This window comes from Streptopelia decaocto, assembly GCF_964273445.1.
Source record: "Streptopelia decaocto genome assembly, chromosome: 5".
In the NCBI taxonomy this organism is placed as follows: Eukaryota; Metazoa; Chordata; class Aves; order Columbiformes; family Columbidae; genus Streptopelia; species Streptopelia decaocto.
The window spans coordinates 23289921-23309801 of NC_138659.1; the positions used below are offsets into that span (position 1 = coordinate 23289921).

The window sequence follows — 19881 nt, forward strand, 5'->3', positions numbered from 1 at the left end:
TGTTTCGTGCTTCTGAAAAGATGTCTATTAACAGTAGAATTCACAGAAATTCTTGACATCACTTAGAACTCTCTGAAAATAAACTCTAAAAAGGTCTAATTACATGTTCTGTCCATCTTCCTTATATACCATGCAAACTGCTACACCTGGATTTTATTCCATTTACCTTTTGGGTATACCTTGCTTTCACTTGAAGCACAAACACCCAAGTATGAGATGTTTAAAAAAAAAGAAACTTTAATAAATGCGTTCTATTATTAAGAAATGCTAACAAGTGAAGATACAGCTCACCTTAAAAATTAATCCATTCAATCAAGTAATTATGTTAAATAAAAACCTACCTTATATATACACAGCTGGGGGGAGGGGAGGGAGGAAATCACACTTTCAAATACAAAAATCAGATTTTTTTGTTTCTCTTGATTAACACTGGACTGAAATGTATCAGCTTCCTTGGTTACATGTGCAGTGCACTTTCCAACACATTCAAGTTCTGGGAGGACTTACTATTTTGAGCCAAGCACTGCACGAAGCTGGTGTGCCTGCTGGCTATGGAAGCAACATCGCTATTTTCAGACAGTGATGCATCTGGAAACTGAACATCCTGCAGACACCCCCTACTAGGTCTGGGCCAGCAAGGCTGTCCCTTCCTGCAAAATCTATTATCACAGCTGACATCTCCAAGGCTCATGAAATCACTTAAAAGAATTACCACCATTAGCAGTCAATGCACAAGAATAACTCAGTATTTTTAGAACTTCCAAGTAATGGGAAAATAAAATAAAAATAAAAAAATATAGAAACCTGACAATCTAGACATTGTCTCAACAAATACTTTAACAATGAAAAAGAAACTCATGTGCTTGAAACTCAGCTTAAACAATGCCTCATACGATATTGGCAAAGCCAAATCTCCTGGCTCACAGAATACAGGCTGAAGATTAACCCTGTGTTGTTGAGGTGGTGGTGGGTGTCATCATTACAGAATACAGCATTTGCTAGCTTTTTCATACACAGTGGTAAAACAGTGTCCAAAATGCCTAATGTTGGTATTTGAGAAAAGAATCCCACTTGAACACTTAAATCTAAGAAAAGTATACACTGAGAATCAGTCATCACTTTTAGAAGTCTTCTTACCTCCTAAAATCCACTAAGATACAGATTAAAGATAGGTTCAGTTTATGCAGCCAGAGCTTACTTGTTGTCCAAGACAATGCTATTGCCATCAAGGAAATACCCAAACAGCACTATCTGTTAGCTTTGTCCCAATGATACAACTATGACACAAAGCTTTAAGTCTTTAAAACACAGACAAGATTCATCTTATACCCCTCTGTGGAACCTGCAGGCACACTGATTTACAGCTGGCATAAGGCTGTTGATTAAAAGTTTTCAAAAGTAGCAAATCAAAATATAGCCAGTGTCTGACAACTTCCAAGTGACCAACAGTACATTAAAAAAAATATTGCATAAGAGAAATCCCTTGTAGCTGGGACACTGAGAGTATGAAAGAACATGGTGAACCAGAAAGGCAGAAGATGCACTCCTAATGAGCACTGTAGTCACACTCTGGGAAAGGCTTGTTGCAACAGATCAAAACCAAGAAACCTCACCCCACCCACCTCTATCAGCAGCATCACACACCACCAACAATAATGCAAGAAAGATTGCCAGCAACTAGGGTTTTTTCAAGATTAACTGTTCACGTGTAAAGTCACAACTGGGAATGTGTGTGTCCTGAGCTCCTTCTTGTATGGCAATAAAAGAATATGCAACAAACTCACAAAACCTGTTCCTCTCAAACAGGCATCCTTAAAAATGAGAATATAGTTGCCATACTGTTAGTGAATGTACATACAGACATCATGTCAAAAGAACTCTAGTTGTTGCTACGAGAAACCTCTTTCTTTGAGCATTTATCTATATATACATTCACATGTGATATAGTACCACACCACAGACATGGCAAACCAAGAGTATCAAGTATCACAGGACACTTCTACAACATGTATTATTCTTTATGTTGCCTGTGCCAGCCTTAAGTCTCAACAACAGAAGTATCAAAACTTACGTACGTCATCATGCCATGCTCAGAGTGTAATGATACTGATTTGTTTCCAGGCCCCTGCCTTCCTTCCGTCCCCCATTTTACTAAAAAGTAGCCTCCTCTTGGACTTTCCCAAGGGGTAAAGTGATTCTGGTGAGTGGCTCACCTGCCAAGAGCTTGTCAGCAGCTGGATTCCTGAAAAACTATGTTATATTTAGGAGCACTCAAACAAAATGCAGAAGGCCAGCAGGAAACAGTCACAAAAGAACAAACAAAAATCCCTTTTTCAATTCAGACTGACATATAACCCAAGGGGAGAGACGCACACCTGAACTAACACAACGACCTCAACTCAGTGCAAACACACTACCATCCCTATGAGTTCCTCTGTAGACACTTAGACTGCTCAAGTTCATAAACAGTGGAGGTGGCTGAAAAGAAGCTAGTATTTCTAGACAACTACTGAAGTAGAAACATTCAAAGTATTTAGAAAGGGTCTTAAAAACCAGGGTTATATTCACAAAGAATCCAAAATCTGCTCATGTCTCAAGGCAGCACCCTTCACTGAAGGCAAGAACAAGCAAGCAAGGCCTAACACCACAAAAAATAGCAGAAATAGCCTGGGAAGTCATAAGGATCCAGAACAGCGAGATACAATGTCTGTCACAGACTGTAAAAATGACTGTGCAGGGAATATTGATGAAATGGAGGTCTGCACCATAGAACCCAATACTCTCCCATTTCTTAAAATATAATGTCAAACCACCCTTTCTTTTTGCTCATAGAAACCAGGACGATCAAGAGATGAAGACTCCTGACTAAGAAAAGATCCCACAGATTAAAAGTAAAGACAAGTCACTGTTCCAATGGAGGGGGGAAAAAAAAGAACAAAAAAGAACAGGAAAAAAAAAAGAGTTGAACAACCAGTATTTTCTCCTACTGCTGACATAATCAACCACACACAAGCTTTTCTGCAAAAGGACAGTAAGAATTTCTACCTAGTCAACATGGATTCACGACACTAGGATGTCTCATTTCTCAATGTGATTGTGGATGCTGAGAGAATTAATAACAGCAGCAAAGGTGATCTCAGATGGCAAAAGTACTCTGCAGAGCTACAAAATGAATGGCAGATGCAGCTCTCTGATGCAGCTTCACACAGGTCAAGAGTCAGATCAGTAGGCTCTGAAGTGGAGGAAGAACACTGCTAGAATCATTTCTTCTCTCAGGCCTTCTGCACCTGAATGAAGAGCTTTCTGATATAATGGATAGAATTCACTACTCTTTTTACTTTCAGGGTTCAAGATATCTGAAAAACCTTGTGAAAGAAGAGTCCCTTGAAAAGTGCTATATTCATAAGAACTATGCTTTGATGAGCTTCTCCTAAGGCCTGTATAGACCATGAATCTGTGGAATGAAACCTCCGTACAGAAGACGGTCAAGGTATCCTCTAAAAATCAGGAAGAGATATGCCACTTAAAATATTCTTTAGCTAATTCACATATGTTACCTAGAATACAGACAAGAACACAGTTTGGGAGCCACAAATGTGACTTTTTGATATTCTTGTTTCCCGCTCAGAAATAGAGCCCAGAGATTTAGCTAGCAGGTATTTCTAGTGGCACATACATGGCTTCATGCCACAACAATTAGTGTATCTGCCCCTCTCTTTTTCAAGCACTGCAGACTCCTAAAATGATGATACAGGACAGGAAATGGAACTCTTGCAGGATGAGGACAGCTTGAAAGCATTTACCAAGGTCCGATGAAGGAAAAAAAAAAAAAAAAATCAAATTAGAGTGGAGAGAAAAAAGTGGCAGAGAGGAGCAACAAAACCACGGCCTTCTCTCCAAACTCATAAGGAGAAAAAAAGACAAAGAAATTTAGTCCCTACTCTCTCACTTCCCAAAGCACACCGAGCAAGAGAAACGATAAACAAGGTTTTTAGATGAGTCTAACAGTTTAAGGCATTAAGAAGCAATCCTTACAAAACATACTCCAGCTCAAATAAGTACCTCAAAGTAACTGAGGGTCATACGGTAAATATCTCTTGGGAGAGATGTATCCCAAGTGCACCCTGCAGGTATGCATTTGAATGAAATTAATTTCTTCTGAGACTAGTGTCTTGGATGCGAGAAATTTCTGTGGCTAAAAACTGTATGTATAACACATCCCATTCCCAAAAAATATTTTTTGTTTGCTTTTTTATGTGCAGCTCCTTGACTGAAGGACCAGTTACATATCTTATTATTTTCTACAAAATTGGAAAATGCAGGAGACAAACACTGCTGCTGCACACCCTGGCCTTTCTGATTCAACAGCTACAATCTAGCACTCTTCTGTTTATGTCAACACTACTTACCATTTCCAAGCACAAACTGTGCTCTTTAGCATTCAAGATGCCTGAAAATCCTTAATGCAACAATCATGGATAATTGCCCCAAAGCTACATATCTTATGTGGAGATGTCCTTGCTTTCCATTCTGGTAACAACTACCTGAAGTTCCTATTACAGATTTTAGGGCAATGAAGCCTAGCAGACATCTTTTGCAGACTACCAGTGCAGAGCCACCCTGAGTCCATCAGTCAAAACAACTGGAAGAAGACATCTTGATTGTAGAGTCAAACCTAAAGAGAATCTCTGTAAACGTACTCTGAAGCACCTACAGGCCAAGCAAGGAGTAGCTGGCCAACTAGAACAGAAACTCTCAAACTAGACTTATGATATTTTTAATGCATGTTGGGTGAAGATGACTGTCCTGTGCTGTGTATGAGTCTCAGTTCATCCTCCATAGATGAGGCATTAATTACTGCCAATACTCAAGACTGGGCATGAGTACTTTTAGTGCATTTACACAAAGCCAACTCTGGATTAGCCAGCTGTTTGGACAGAAACACTGGCACTCTGATCTTTCTATAGTACACCAGATTACTGCTACTCAAATACTTAAGCTTGCTGCTTATGCTGAGGGTACCGATCATTTACTATGAAAATGAGCTACTTTTGATGCTTAGAATATCTCTTTATGCATACAGACATCTCCAGGACATCACCTTCTGTTTCATTAGGAGAAGCCCAGTAGTTCAACATGCTCTACTGCTGCACATTCTCAGCACTTTCTCTAGTCCATGGCTAGACTGCTGCCTGCACGGAACCTGAAGTTGGTAATCTTCACCTTTATTTGCCCGTATAATGAAATATAATGATCCAATCTGAGGGTGGTGATGAAACGTGAATCAGTGTAGCCATAATCTGCTTTTACAGGAAATGAGTTTCTCACAAAGCAAGCGGAGCAGGAACGCAATTTTTCACTACTTGCTCATTCAAACAGCAAAAGTGGTCCCACAGGGCTAGAGACTTCATATTGTACATTCTTGTCAGTGTCACTATTTTCTCAGAACGTTCACACGAATAGCACCTCTCCTTGGTACCCACATGACTCAAGTTTTTCAAATTGCTCTTCAACTTCCTTAATAAGTCTTCAATTTCTATTAAGGTCACATTCTGATTTCCTGTGAAGAGTGCCAGTGGAAAATTAAATTCCCCATTATCTTCTACAGTAACAACTGATGGAAAACAAATTGAAAACTTCTTTATTCTTTTACCATGCTTATAATTTCAAACTCCATGCAACTGAAGTACAGCTACACCATCGTCTTGTTTCCACTGTGTTTCCAGACTTATTTAAGCTGGAGGGTTTTCTCCTACCACCTGAGTGTTCCTTTCCTTTAGGTATTTTTGTTTGGGTAGCACTTCATGTTTCGCCACAGTAGATCAACCATAAGAACTGTACTTATTTTACTATATTTAGCTTGGGAGGGTAGCAGGTAAACCAAACCTTTCTTCAAATTCAGCATTCTTCAATACTTGCAGTTGGTATTACTCTTAGCATTCTGTCTATTTATGTATAGTTCAGTTAAAATATGAAACTACAAATCTAACACTGTTTCAGTTTGTCTCTAGGATGGCCTCCAAGATCACTCTGACAATGACTGTACATTCAAGAGTCACTGTTATTCAATGAAGTTTAGTGATTCACACATGAGCTACCACTACTGAATAGCTACCCTAACCAAAACATGCAAAACTGGATAAACAAAAATACGCTTTTACAAAAAAAATTATGACCAATACAGTATCCCACAAACGAGCACCAACTTGTCTGAAGTCAACAACAGCAAGAGATTCTTGAGGTTCTTTCCCACTTTTACATACCTCATCTTTCTGTTACTTTGTCACTTCTTTATAATATATTCCTAGAATTACACTGATAATTTTCAAATCACTGGAGTCTATTTCATAGATGCTATCTTTCCATTTAATCTTCTAATATATGTAAGTCTCAAAAAACAAGCCAAGATTTATCACTTGATGTCATATTTTGCTTGAAAAATGCACTTTAAAAGCAGTATTAACACCTATTACTGAAAAATAACTTTCCAAAAACAAATCAAGACGGAATTACAACATTCTGTAAACACATTAGCATTCAACCGTGGATCAATATTTCAAATATGAATTAAATTACTACAGTTTATTTCTGAAGAAATTATAGGCAAAAGATCTAGTTTCTGTATTACTATTTTAAACCTACTTAAAACATGAAAGGTATATCCCTTTCAAGCAAATTTTTACGTATTAGTGACACATTTGCATCTCCCTCTACACTGAGACACAACCTAATATTTGATACTATTAATCTCTGAAAAGGATATTCCCAATTTAAATTGTGCACCCAATTGTACTCCCAATCTACATATATTTCCAGACTATTCCTGCTTTTCAGGAGTAGATTATCTTAAAGTAGATCATCATAAATCAAGCTGCAAATCCTTTTGTCTCTGGCTAACTTTATTTTTCTCAACAGCATGAAAACTTACACTCTGCTTTTTGAAAACATCTCTCATTTTTTGGCATTCCCTGTCTTGACCACCTCACAGTTTTTTAATTAATACCCAGTATTTCATCTGGTGATGAGGATAAAAAAACGACCATCCTCCGCCATTTAAGGAATGTCTTTATTTCAATATAGTCATCATTCTTTGCAACAGAAAACTAGGCCTGTTTTTTTTTTCTTTCCTCTAAGATGAATAAGAGATATTAATTGCCAACTTAGTCTGAGGTGAGAGCTTTTCACTTTTTCACTGAAGTTCTCAGCTCTTCTGTCATCTACGGGCAATAAGCACTTTCTGTGCTGCCAAGCAACACTTAGCCAGCACATCAATTTTAATCAGCCTTCCACACACCCAGACTGCATGTGAAGGTTTGAAAATATAAATTCATTCTATTTATCTCCTGGAAAAAAAAAAAAAATATATAAAAAAAAAATATCTAGCCTTACCCTTTGGTTCAACTTGCCTACTGCCAGAGATGTGAACATATCCCATTCAATTAATTCAAAACATCCGGACTAGATGACATGCTGTTGATCTTTGTCATAATTTATCCATAGGCTCTCTCCTGCTATAATGAATAAAACCAGTTACCTGATTTTCCCTCTCCCACCCAGGACAGGAAAGTTTCCTATAAAACAAAAGTAAGATCCTGCTCTCATCTGTCACTGCTGCAAAGATTCTTCATAGTCTGGTCCCAGGAGTAAGATTTGCTGCTTATAGTGAATTAATTATGCATCAACATTACATTATACATTTTTACTTCTGGTTGACATTTTCACTATTGGAGTCTTGCATGTTATTTCATCTCTGTGCAGTTTTATTAAAATACTTGTTCATAATTATAGATGCATACAATTCTTCACACATAGTATTCTTAAAGATACTATCTTTAAACACTGATTTTATGCAATATAACAACATTATATAATAACTTCAAGTTATTTTTTGAATCCCCCAAATAATCAAAGAAGTGGTGGAGGAGTATGACCCATTATTATGGTCAGTACTCTGTTATATTAACGTTTTACAAATGTTTATAGTACAGGAAGGTCTTCGGCCACAAACAGAACTACACTTACCAGTTTTGCTTGTTGCGCATTTACTGGATCGCCATACTGCAGTAAAGCTTGAAACTGGTTATTCTTCGTGAATGTGATTATCTTCAATACAGCACCAAATTTAGAGAATATCTGCCAAAAACATTGTAAAGTTTTACACAAAAGTACCTCCCAATTATAACTTAAGTCAAAATGAAATCAGGCTTACCTGATGAAGAACATCCAGGGTTACTGGATAGTACATATTGTCAATAATTATTCTAAGTACTGGACTCTGAGCTGGAGTCACTGCACTCTCACTAACAGTGGTCCCGCTAATGGGAGCATTTGTTGCCTGCACAGCCGTCACTGCCTGAAGAACAGCTTGGGCCCGCTTAAAAAAAGAAAGATAGAAGATGGATTTTTTTAAATGTTTCTCAAGAAGATGGCTAAAAATTAATTAGCAATATTAATATCGTTAACTCCGGAAACATAAAATAGTACACTTACTTAAAACTCAGACCTAAAGACATAACACAACAGAAGTGCAATGCAGTGCAAGTCTGTGAGAAGAGACAATAGAAATGAAAACATAAAATAATTCTTAAGTCACAGTAAGGAGGGGCTTCAAACAGCATTAATATCAATCTTCCTAGTAGCAAGCTTATTGTTCTACTAGTAAGGATAAAGAAAGTGAGGATCTTGCAGGTTTCAAGACTCTTTACAAACCTTTCCTTTCAAGGGAAAAAACAAAAATGAAACAAACCACAACCAACCAATCCAAGGCTACGGAAACCAGACATATTTATCCTATTTTTCAAGAGATTGGATTACAGTTAACATTTCACTGACATTTTGATTATGTAAAAGGCTCTGATAGGAAGGGATAATTCTAAACACTTCCAAACTTCTCAGTTTTAAGACAATGAAACAATACACGAGACTGACAAGTGTCAGAAAGTCCTATCCACAGACTTGTAAAAAAATGGTGTCTGTTATCAAGTCTATTTCATAAAAAGAAAAGCAAAATCCTCTCCATGTGTGGGGATTTTTTGTTTTATTAAACACAAGCAGGGTTTTAGAAATTCAAAGGTGACCATATGATGACATCACAAGAACACACATCTATGTAACTACTTCCACTGCCAAAACTGACAGTATGAGAAAGATTAGATGTCTTTTTCTGAGAAAGAAAAAGTGCAGGAAAAAGGCTTTCCATTTAATGATTTCATTACAGTAGTCTTATGAAATGAAATGATACAAAACAGAGAGACAAGTGAGCATGCCAGGTAAAAATAATAACCATCATATCAATGCATACTGCATATTTTAAAGGTATTAGAGCTACTACACAATTTCATGTCTCACAACTTACATGATACTCCTCATACTGAAACGAATCAATGAGTAAGGAAAGTGGAGAAAAAAAAAAGACCCAGTGAACACCAGTTGGGAAAACAAAATTTATCTCTATGTTTAACATTCATTACTGTAATTCTGTAAAAACATCTTTTGATAACAACACTTTTTTTTCCCCTAATATGAAATACTCAACTTTCAAGCTGGCCAGATATTTGGCTGAGTTGCATAATTACTTCCTACTACTTCTGTAAGCACAGATGCAGCACACATCAATTAAAACTCACTCCTTAAAGTAATTGGAAAAGTTTAAACTGTATAAACTAAAGAATCAAAAGTTGTGAAGTCAGTTTTAACATGTGATTCTTGTCAGCACTATCCATCCATGCTTACACATCATATTTCATTCCACTAAAGTGAATGTGAATACATGAAGGAACACGGGACTTAACATTGGCAAATGAGGGTAAAAACTATAAAATTATGATGACGATATTTTGTCAAGTTAAAAATAACATGTAGTATCACATATAAATAGCCACTTTTGAAGACATTTAAGTAGTACGTAAAACTTTTTTCTTCTTTTTGCAAAACTGAAATTAATTTTAAGATATCAGCTACATTATTCATAAAGTATAACATACATTTATTTCTAACGTTGCAGAAAGACTAAACCCATGCATTTCTGACAGGCTGATGATTAAAAAGAATTACAGTTACAGAGGTCATTCTATTCTCAATTCTTCTGGGTCTCGAGACTCTATGAAACAAGGTAAGAGATGTTTGTTTTAAATCTGAGTTTAAATGCTCCTCTCAGTGTTTTGATGTCTCACAGGAATCAGTTATAAAGCTGAGATGAAAACTTAAATGGTTCCTTTTGAATGTTTATTCAGAGCCAACTCATTCTGAGTACATAACTAAAAACAATCTCAGAAGCTACTATTATTGAGAAATTCAGAATAGCATAGCTTAATAGAGCTTTTCATATTTCCATTATTTCTAAAGGCCTCGATGTTTAAAGTATCCCTTTGGACAAAGAAGTTTTTTTTCTGTCTTCTTCTTAAGATACTTGCTCCTTTCTCCAAATTTTTATCCTATATTTCCAGTTATATATACTAACATCCTGATTTCTTCATACCTTCCTGCTTGAACATCCAGAAAATTTCAAAATGAATTTGGCTGGATGAGAAAGCTTTTAAATACAGACTAAAAATGTAAGTTTTGAGTATCAAGAAAAAAAAAAAAAGAAAAAGCAAACCACAAGCATATCTGCACTATCTTTATTCTTCCTTACAGAAAAAAGAACGTCCAACCGTCTTGTGTTTTACAGAATGCCTCATGAGACACTAGTTACAGAATACTTACTGTCAAGCACCTATTTCTATTATTCAGTTCTAAATTAAAGAAAACAAGATGTGAAAGACTGGGAATATCTTAAAATTGGGAACTAATGCATATGGTGGCATAAAAGCTTCTGAAAAGTCAGCACATCCTGTATGCTGAAAAGATGGGCACGTGAAGTACAAAACCAGTATCACTAAAGAAGCCAGAGAACAGTGTAAGAGGACACTTCTTAAGGGAGTATGTCCATCCCTGTATGTGCAAACAGAATTCACCCTCTATTTTCTTTTTTTCAAAAGTAAATAATAGAATCATAGAATAGTTTGGGTAGGAAGGGACCTTCAAAGGCCATCAAGTCCACCCGCCCGCCATGATCAAGAGCATCTTCAGCTAGGTCAGGTTGCTCAGAGCCCCGTCCAGCCTGACCTGGGATGTCTCCAGGGATGGGGCATCTACCACCTCTCTGGGCAACCTGGGCCAGGGTTTTACCACCCTCATTGTAAAAAATTTAACCTCATGTCTAGCCTGAGTCTCCCCTCCTTTAGTTTAAAACCATTACCCTTGTCCTATCACTACAGGTCCTGCTAAAAAGTCCAACTTCATCTTTCTCATAGGCCCCTTTTAAATACTGAAAGACCCCAAAAACCTCTCACTGAAGCCTTCTCTTCTCCAGGCTGAACAACCCCAACTCTCTCAGCCTGTCCTCACTGGAGAGGTGTTCCATCTCTGATCATTTTTGTGGCTCTTCTCGACCTTTTTCTTTATAACTGACATTTTTTAGGAAAAAATAATAAAATAAAATAAAATAAAATAAAATAAAATAAAATAAAATAAAATAAAATAAAATAAAATAAAATAAAATAAAATAAAATAAAATAAAATAAAATAAAATAAAATAAAATAAAATAAAATAAAATAAAATAAAATAAAAATCTCCATTTTTAAAAAAGTACCTTTAGCAGACAAACTAGCAAAAGAGTCAAAGGAACTACAATGTTTAGAAAGATTAACAGGAAAATCAATACTATACTTGATCTGAACCAAGATGCGTTTTAACAGAAATTGTTCTTAAAGGTAACAGCAATAATTTTACTATTTAAATACTTTACATAAGACAGGACGCAAGTAACAGAAACTGTAACTTGGTACTTACACCGTCTTTTGTAACATCAAAAAGAAAACATAAAAAATTAACCTTAAACTAATCATCTGACATGTGGTAAGCTGATGTCTCCTTTCTCCCCCTATAATTTTGTATGAAGTGGTCACCACTTTACTTTCGGTAATTTTCCTGTTCTACGAAAATCAGATATGTGCCTATATTTATTGTGAAATAGGTTCTGCAGAGGCAAGAGCAAAACATTTCTTATTATCAAGAATGTTTGTCTCTACAGCAATCATTACAATATTATTCTCCAGGAACAGCAAATCACATAAGCTGAGGTTACCAGTGCTACCAGAGCAATCATTTGAGAACTGAAGCATAGGCATTGGCATTAGTCATTATCACCATGGAAATTCACATTGGCATTAAAATCTCAGGTGTCAGAATAATTAGAAAGCTTTTTCTCATCCTACAGTCTCTAAACCAAGATGAAAACTTATTTTATGAAAAAAAATAAAGTCAAAAGACACTTCAAAATCTTTTTCTTTTTACATTAAGGTAACATTTAGAAAATTCATTGTAATGGAAAGATCATACAGTGTCCTGGTTTTGGATGGGGTAGAGTTAATTTTTGTTCACAGTAGCTGGTATGGGGCTGGTTTGGATTTGCGCTGGAAACAGTGCTGATAACACAGGGATGTTTCAGTTACCGCTGAGCAGTGCTTACACGGAGCCCAGGCCTTTTATGCCTCTCGCACCACCCCACCAGGAGCAGGCTGGGGGTGCACAATGACATGGGAGGGGACACAGCTGGGACAGGTGGGCCCAACTTACCAAAGGGCTATTCCATAACGTATGAAGTCATGCTCAGCCATAAAACTAGGGGGAAGGTTGGTGGGGAGGCTGCTGCTCAGGGACTGGCTGGGTATCGGCCAGTTGGTGGTGAGCAATTGTTTTCATCTGCATTGCTTTCTTGGGTTTTATTTCTCTCTCTTACTTTCCTTTTCATTACAATATTATTACTACTATTACTATTATTTTATTTTATTTCAGTTATTAACCTGTTCTTATCTCATGGGTTTTCTCACTTTTACCCTTCCAATTCTCTTCCTCCACCCTGCTGGGGGGGGCAGTGAGTAAGCAGCTGTGTGGTGCTCAGTTGCTGGGGGGGTGGGAATTAAACCTTGACACACAGAAAGCAAGTCCCCTTCAACATCACAAAATGGAATGATCATAAGTAAGACTACAATAGTGTTAGAATGTGGACAAAACCAAATGATTTAAACACATGCCATGTGCCAAGAATACATGTCACACCTCATTTTCTACCATCTGCATTTGTAATACTAAATAACAGTAAATATACCTGGTTAAGTGTGTTATCAGTCTTTAGTTCTTTATGATTGGAATACTGGATATAGATAAGTTGGTTACGAAGATGAGGTGTCACAGCAGAGTAGTAATTAACCATAGTGACAGCTGCTTCTTCTGTAGCAAGTTCCAAAAACGCCTGTAATTAAACAGTTAATTTTCAGTATTTATAAAGCAGATAATCTTCATATTAGCAGCATATAAAACACACTTAGAAGAGGTTTTAAGAAACACTTAAAGGGTTCAATAACACATTTTAACAAATACCAGTCCTCAGATGTCATTCTCTACCTACCAACTTCAGTTGCTAAGCTATTTCATCTCCAAAAATTCATCTGTGCAGATGCAGGACTAAATATTTATCTTACAGCTAACTTTTTGCTTTATGTAGCTGCCCACCATCCCCAGTTCCAAAAAAGAAGTTACTAAAAGACAGTACAAGTTCATTAAAAAAATTAAAGGAACAAAGGCTTAATGCTTATTGTTACATGATGTACTTCAACAATACTTTAACAGCATATTTTGAAATTAGTACTAAAAAAATGGAAAGCAACAAGTTACCTGATTTTTCCCTTTCAGCATAAGGATGTTGGTTACCTTACCAAAAGGTAAACCTAAAGCAATAACTTCTGTTTCTGTCACTTCTCCTGGCAATTTCCTGATATGAAGAACACGAGAAGGAGCCCCATCCATTTTATCATCACGTTTGAATTTCTTGTTGTCATTACCATTGGCTGAAAAACATATTCAGACTCTATTTGAAAAGTTTGCTGAAACTATTAGTGCTTTATTAAAAATGCTTTTAATTATAAATGAGATAATTTTAAGGTAAGCCATCTCTTAGTCTGATCTAACTAAAACTCACAGGTTCCGAATAAATTCTGAAGAGACAAGAGTTACAAGACAAAAACCACAGCAAAACCTTTTCACCTCACTTTCAGTGAAGTATCTCATACAACACCATGTAAGAATATTTATTATGACTCAGAAGGGCTCACATAACTCACATATGTACTTTACACATTAAAAAAATATAGACGTTAACCAGATTTTTTTTGAAAGGGGAAAAATGGTGGTGACTTAGTTAAGAGAAGAGCTCCTAAAGGAAAGTTTTAAAGATTGTTTGCACTAAGGAACCTGACATGAAAAGTAGAAAAGTATCAAAGCAAGACATGAAGCACTATTAATGCTGAGAAGGATCACACTGGAGAAAGGGGATAACCCAGAGGACTGATATCACAAAAGTCAGATGAAATCCACAACCTCAGAATTTAAGGACCAAGTACAAAAAAGTCCATAATGAACTACAAGCTCACCCATAGAAAAGGAAAAAAAAAACCCTAATAAACATGATGCAACTAACATGGGGGAAGGGAGGTGTGGGCAGAAAGACCCAGACAAGATCTTCTAGCAGAACCAGGAAGCATTAACATAATTGTACCAGACACCAGAGCTAGTCAGCTGGATGGAAGAAGTGTTGCTTTGGAAAGAAGGCCAAAAAAAGAAAAAAGTTATTTACTTTGGTTAAAAGGTAATACAGCCACTGCCTACAAATATGTCAGTGGAATAAACATCAGAAAGAGTCAAGAGCTAAAGAACAACACTGTCTTAAGATATATGGATATTACTGAAGTAAAGCTGGAAACCAGAATGCCTTTAGATACGAAATATCTAAATATGAAAATATTACTTTATTCTAATTCCGGCTATAAAACATGCAAGTCAGTGTGTGAGCTATTCAACCTCTGATTTAATGTTAGAAGAGCAGTTCAATAGCCACCTGTATTTCCAAAAAAATACACAAATTCTGACTAGTGGGAAAATATTTGTAACTATTAGGGTTCGCATTCATGGGTTGAGAGCCAATACCAAAGAGGGCTTAAAAACAAAAAGTTATGACCAAGACTACTTTTATTTACTCACTAAAAAAGCAGAAACAATAAATAGGGACTGGGGGAATCAACTGGAAGCATTTATGAGACGCTAAAATCGTGCAAAAGCCTCATCTTGATAAAAACGTTGATGACTGCGATTTCTAGGAGGAAGAGAATAAAGAAGTCCTCAATTATCACTCAGCTCGAACTACAGACTATAATTCTGAATTTGTGCCAGGAAAATAATTTATATTTAAACTGACTCCTTGCATTAAAATACTGCATTCATTTATGACCAACTTGACCACAGAAAGCTTTGCTAAGGGTATGCCTAAATCATAATCAATAATTAAAGTTCTTCATTCAGTTTGCCTAAACCAAGACAACTTAAGATTAAAAACACAGAATGAAACTGATTCTAATCTTTACAAATCAAGACCATCCACACTCCAGATATGTATCTGAAAAGCCAAACCAGGTAAGGCTTTCAACTACCTTTTCAATGCTATTAGGAGAACTGGCAAAGTCGTAGTCTCTGACCAAAAGACAGACAGACAGAAAGACAAACACACACTTTTTACTTCTTCAAAAGTAAGGTAATTCTCTATACTTCCATTAAAGGAATTGATGGAAAAAGGATAGATCTATACATCAGGATCTGTCTTCATCACTCTCATATCTTTTTTCTAACAGCTAAACCTCTTCATTCTAATTTGAATGTTTGGACCTTCCACTTCAGCTATCTATCTTTAGATTTAGATAAATCTAAAATTCAATATATTCTCTTAGTTAAAAATCATACACCTTAGAGGCAGGTCATCCTTTCATTTCCTGTCTTCTCCTGCTCCCCACCTCCCCCATTAAAAAAAAAAAAAAAAAATCCAAGACAGACCTTTTTTAAAAGTTCTTACCCTGCAGAACACTTAGTCATTTTCTTCCAATTTACGATAGCAGATAAAACAACAAAAAACTAGCACCATCAGAACTTCAGAACTGGTCAAAATTCAGCTGGCAGTATCTCCAGCTGACAATGCTAGAAGGGGACAGATCCATGCTGCAATAGTATGTATTTTATTTCGGTCTGCCACACAGAAGGACAAATTTTGATGGAACACAAATGAGTAAAATTTCAAAACTACATACTGATCTAGGATCTGAAGTCCATCCTTAGTCTACACAAGGCCTTAACCTGTATCATTTGGGAAAATGTGGTGAGATGGGGCGACCAGGTAGCCAGATTTCACTTGTTCAAAATTACACAATATAGCACTTTATCCTCAAAACTACAGCCAGTTTATGAATTTTTTTTTTTCACCTGAAGCTCATTACACAATAGTCTTCCCTACTTCTCAATTAAAATCTCTATTAAAAACCAGAAGAAAACACTGTGAAGTGTGACAGGCTTAATAATGTATTATAAACAAACTTGCAACAAATAAGAGTTATAGTGATACTGAAACCAGATTTCCAATGCCTTTCATACTTAAACTTTCTAAATAATATGAATTCATCACAAGTTTCAAAAATTAAATATGAAACATTGACAATTAGAATGAGAAAGCAAAACCAAAGCTTTTAAACTAAAAGATTTTTCTGAAACTGGAAAGCAACCCCTGTTCTTACTACATCACCAGAAAAGTATATAACATGACAGCTAAAACCAGTACTTACAGAGGTGGTTTGTCTTTTGTGTGGTTTTCAACATATAATTTTGACATATTAACTTTCCCACAGCATAATGTCCATTTTTTTTTTTTAACTAAAGCTTGTATTTGGATTAGGCTTTAAGTAAAACCAGTGTTACTGGTGATAGTACCACTTGCCAGTATTTATTCACTCACATATAGGTATTTGCAAATAAATGTACCTTTAATAATGACTGTCTTACCTGAATACATTGTTTTTCTATTAGTATTGCTATCTAATATTTGCATTTTACAGTTTTTCAACTTTTGCTGCAATAGGCTAAAAGAAAAAAAATTAAAAGTAGTACTTTGTTGTACTATATATCTTTTCCTAAAGAGACGTTAGCAGCTTTAGCTTAACTCACAAATACAAGTCTCTCACACAATTTCAAAAAATATTTTAAACTAAACATCTACTATTCTTTACACTTTTTTTATTTACTGAAAAAGAGCAATATAGACAAGTATCTGTGTTAAAATGTTGAAGTGAAAAAGTAATGAAATAAGTGTATTAAAATAATATACACAAAAAGACACAGAATTATGCACTAAAGAATCTATGGCAACCAGAAAAATGGCAGAGGGGGGAGGGAAAGGAGGGAGGGATTGGCAACAAGCATTCCCAATGCTATGTAAATGCCCAAAGAAAGTTTTCAACAGTAGGGCAAGCAACTGTGGCAAAAGTTGTTTATTACTTATTGGCAGAAACATACCTTGCACTACGAAAGCTGAACTGTAACATTCATAAAGCAGCCCACTTTCTGAAATTAAAATTTACCCAAAAGCATTTAACGCTGCATTTTAAGACAACAACAGTTATTACTACTTTTCTTGAAAGCCAAGAGAACGTGTACTGTTTCTACTTTTGATTATCCAGCCAGCACAGCTTAACAGTAATTTACTGTTTCAATAATGGCAGTAATAAAGTGTGTGTGTCATGTACTAAGTATGCATGCAATACACAAGTGAATTTTCCCAAACATTTGTGGAACAAATGAAATTGAGCTTTTAGAAAAATTATTAAGAGTTTTTAGCACTGTATGAAACCTTTCTCCCCCTCTTTAGTCTCTTATTTGCCATTTTAAATGGTACTTCTCAGCTGGAGACACATCATTAAACTTCAGTGGGGAATAGAAAACCACGATGTTTAAAACATGGGAACACAACATGTTCAGAGCCATTGAAAGGTGAATTCAACGACTGCTAAAACAACAACTTAATTCTCTAACAAATTGTATCAACATAATCAGTTGTCCATAAAGGTTAGAACCCAGGTCAAGAAAAGCAAGGTACTAGAAGAATAACACTGTCTTGCATCAGAAACAGGCTCTATGGAGACAAACAAGCAACCCAAAAGATCCTTCCCTATACAGCAGGAGAGAAAATTGCAGAAAATTGTTGGGCGGGGTAGTGGCAAGGGGATGTCTGAGAGGAAAACCTTACAAGCCAACTAATAACTACTGCTGAAGAACTGCTATTATACTGGAAGCTTAACGTTAAGTAGCTTTTTCATCAGGTAGCTTGGCTTTCACCAGACTCGAAAAGCCTGATCCAATTCAAACCTCTTGCCATTAACATTTTAACAAATATAAAGATACGCTGAAGAGCATGATGCTACAATATCTACATTGGGAAAAAAAAAATAATTAAAAAAAATCACCATAAGAACAGCGTGACTAAAAGACAATGTTAGTTCATTTACTGATCAAGTTACAGCCTTCAATATACAATTAAAAAAAAAAAAAAAAAGAAACCAGAAGTCTAACCCTGATCATATTTAGTTAGGACTACCAAAATCCTCGCCCTGTTCTGTAACAGCCACTGCACTGATGTAAGCTGCTTCTGGCTCTCCACCAACAAGAAGAAAAATCCAGTTTCCACATGACATCAGCTATCTATTTCCAAACAAAAGCTCATCTCTACAAATGGCATTCAAAGCATTATTCTCCCATCTAAATAAGCTAGTACAGTCTAAACAGAATTGATATACAAGCCACATCCCTGTTGCACAGAGTTCCTTCAATTTACCATTAATCAAGTTGTTGAAACTGAATGCCTAGGAGTTGACAAAGCCTATAAATGGCCGTTATCTAAAAAACTTGGGTCCCTGGCATTTTTAGTTAGAAACTCCTATTTTATTAAACACAGAAAGAGAAACCTACATATATATATTTATATATAAGCAACAGAATGAAGTGCAATATAATGTAAGTCTGTGGCATTCAATTGTTTCAGCTATGAAGATTCAATGGTCTCAAGCAGTTTTTGCAGAAAAACCCATGCTAAAGTTCAGCATAACTCCTAGCAAACAGTGAATAACTTACTTCCCACTGATAACTACTTTTGAAATAATATTTTAATCTCATTTCATCCCAGATGAGTTCCTCTCCACACACTTTTTTTTCATTTTTTGGGAAATACATAAATACAACCTAAAGTGTGCTGAGGCCACAAATACATAATTTACCTTGAAAATATAGAAAGCCTTTATTTTCCTTCACAGTAACTTTCTTTCATGTTCACACAATTTCCTAAAATAGAAATATAACTATGTGGCTATGGGCAAAGATTTTGCATACAGTAAGAAATCGCCTTCACCTATTATTTCCTGGAAAGAAGGAGAAAAACGTTAAAAAAAAAAAAGTCATCACAAGACACTGATTATAAATCCCTGCCTATCTGCATTATGGAAATAAATTGACAAATAAACATCCTTTTCTTTCAGGAGTGAATCTGTTTCACACCCTTCAGTACAAAACAACAACAACAAAGGGTAAATACTTAGGCTTTCCTCAAAAAATTTTTCATCCTCCAGTACCATCAGTTTATACATTAAAGACATGAAGCTTACTAACAATGTTATTCACTGTTGCTTCTAATCTATAAAGTAGTTCTGTTTCACATTAGCTAAATATACAAAATTTAATGTTGTCACAAGTAGAACATCAGACACATATAAACACAGGAAATAACTGACCAAGAAAAGGCAAAGGAATTATGAATCATAGAACAGTTTGGGTTGGAAGGGACCTTCAAAGCTCATCTAGTCCAACCCCCTGCCATAAGCAGGGACATCTTCACCCAGCTCAGGTTGCTCAGAGCCCCGTTCAGCCTGGCCTTGAATGTCTCCAGGGATGGGGCATCTACCACCTCTCTGGGCAACCTG

The 19881-nt window shown here is 36.0% G+C and overlaps 1 protein-coding gene across 5 annotated transcripts in view; it reads right to left on the minus strand.

Annotated features, from left to right (window-relative positions):
* Positions 1–19881, minus strand: part of PTBP2 (polypyrimidine tract binding protein 2) — a 57399-nt gene that overhangs the window by 15607 nt on the left and 21911 nt on the right. For all 5 annotated transcript variants that reach the window (XM_082053958.1, XM_082053955.1, XM_082053957.1 and 2 more), the window contains 4 exons: positions 13718–13890; positions 13152–13295; positions 8210–8374; positions 8023–8133 (listed from right to left, as the gene is read on the minus strand). In XM_082053958.1, the coding sequence (XP_081910084.1) occupies positions 8023–8133; positions 8210–8374; positions 13152–13295; positions 13718–13890 (593 nt within the window). The remainder of the gene's footprint in view (positions 1–8022; positions 8134–8209; positions 8375–13151; positions 13296–13717; positions 13891–19881) is intronic.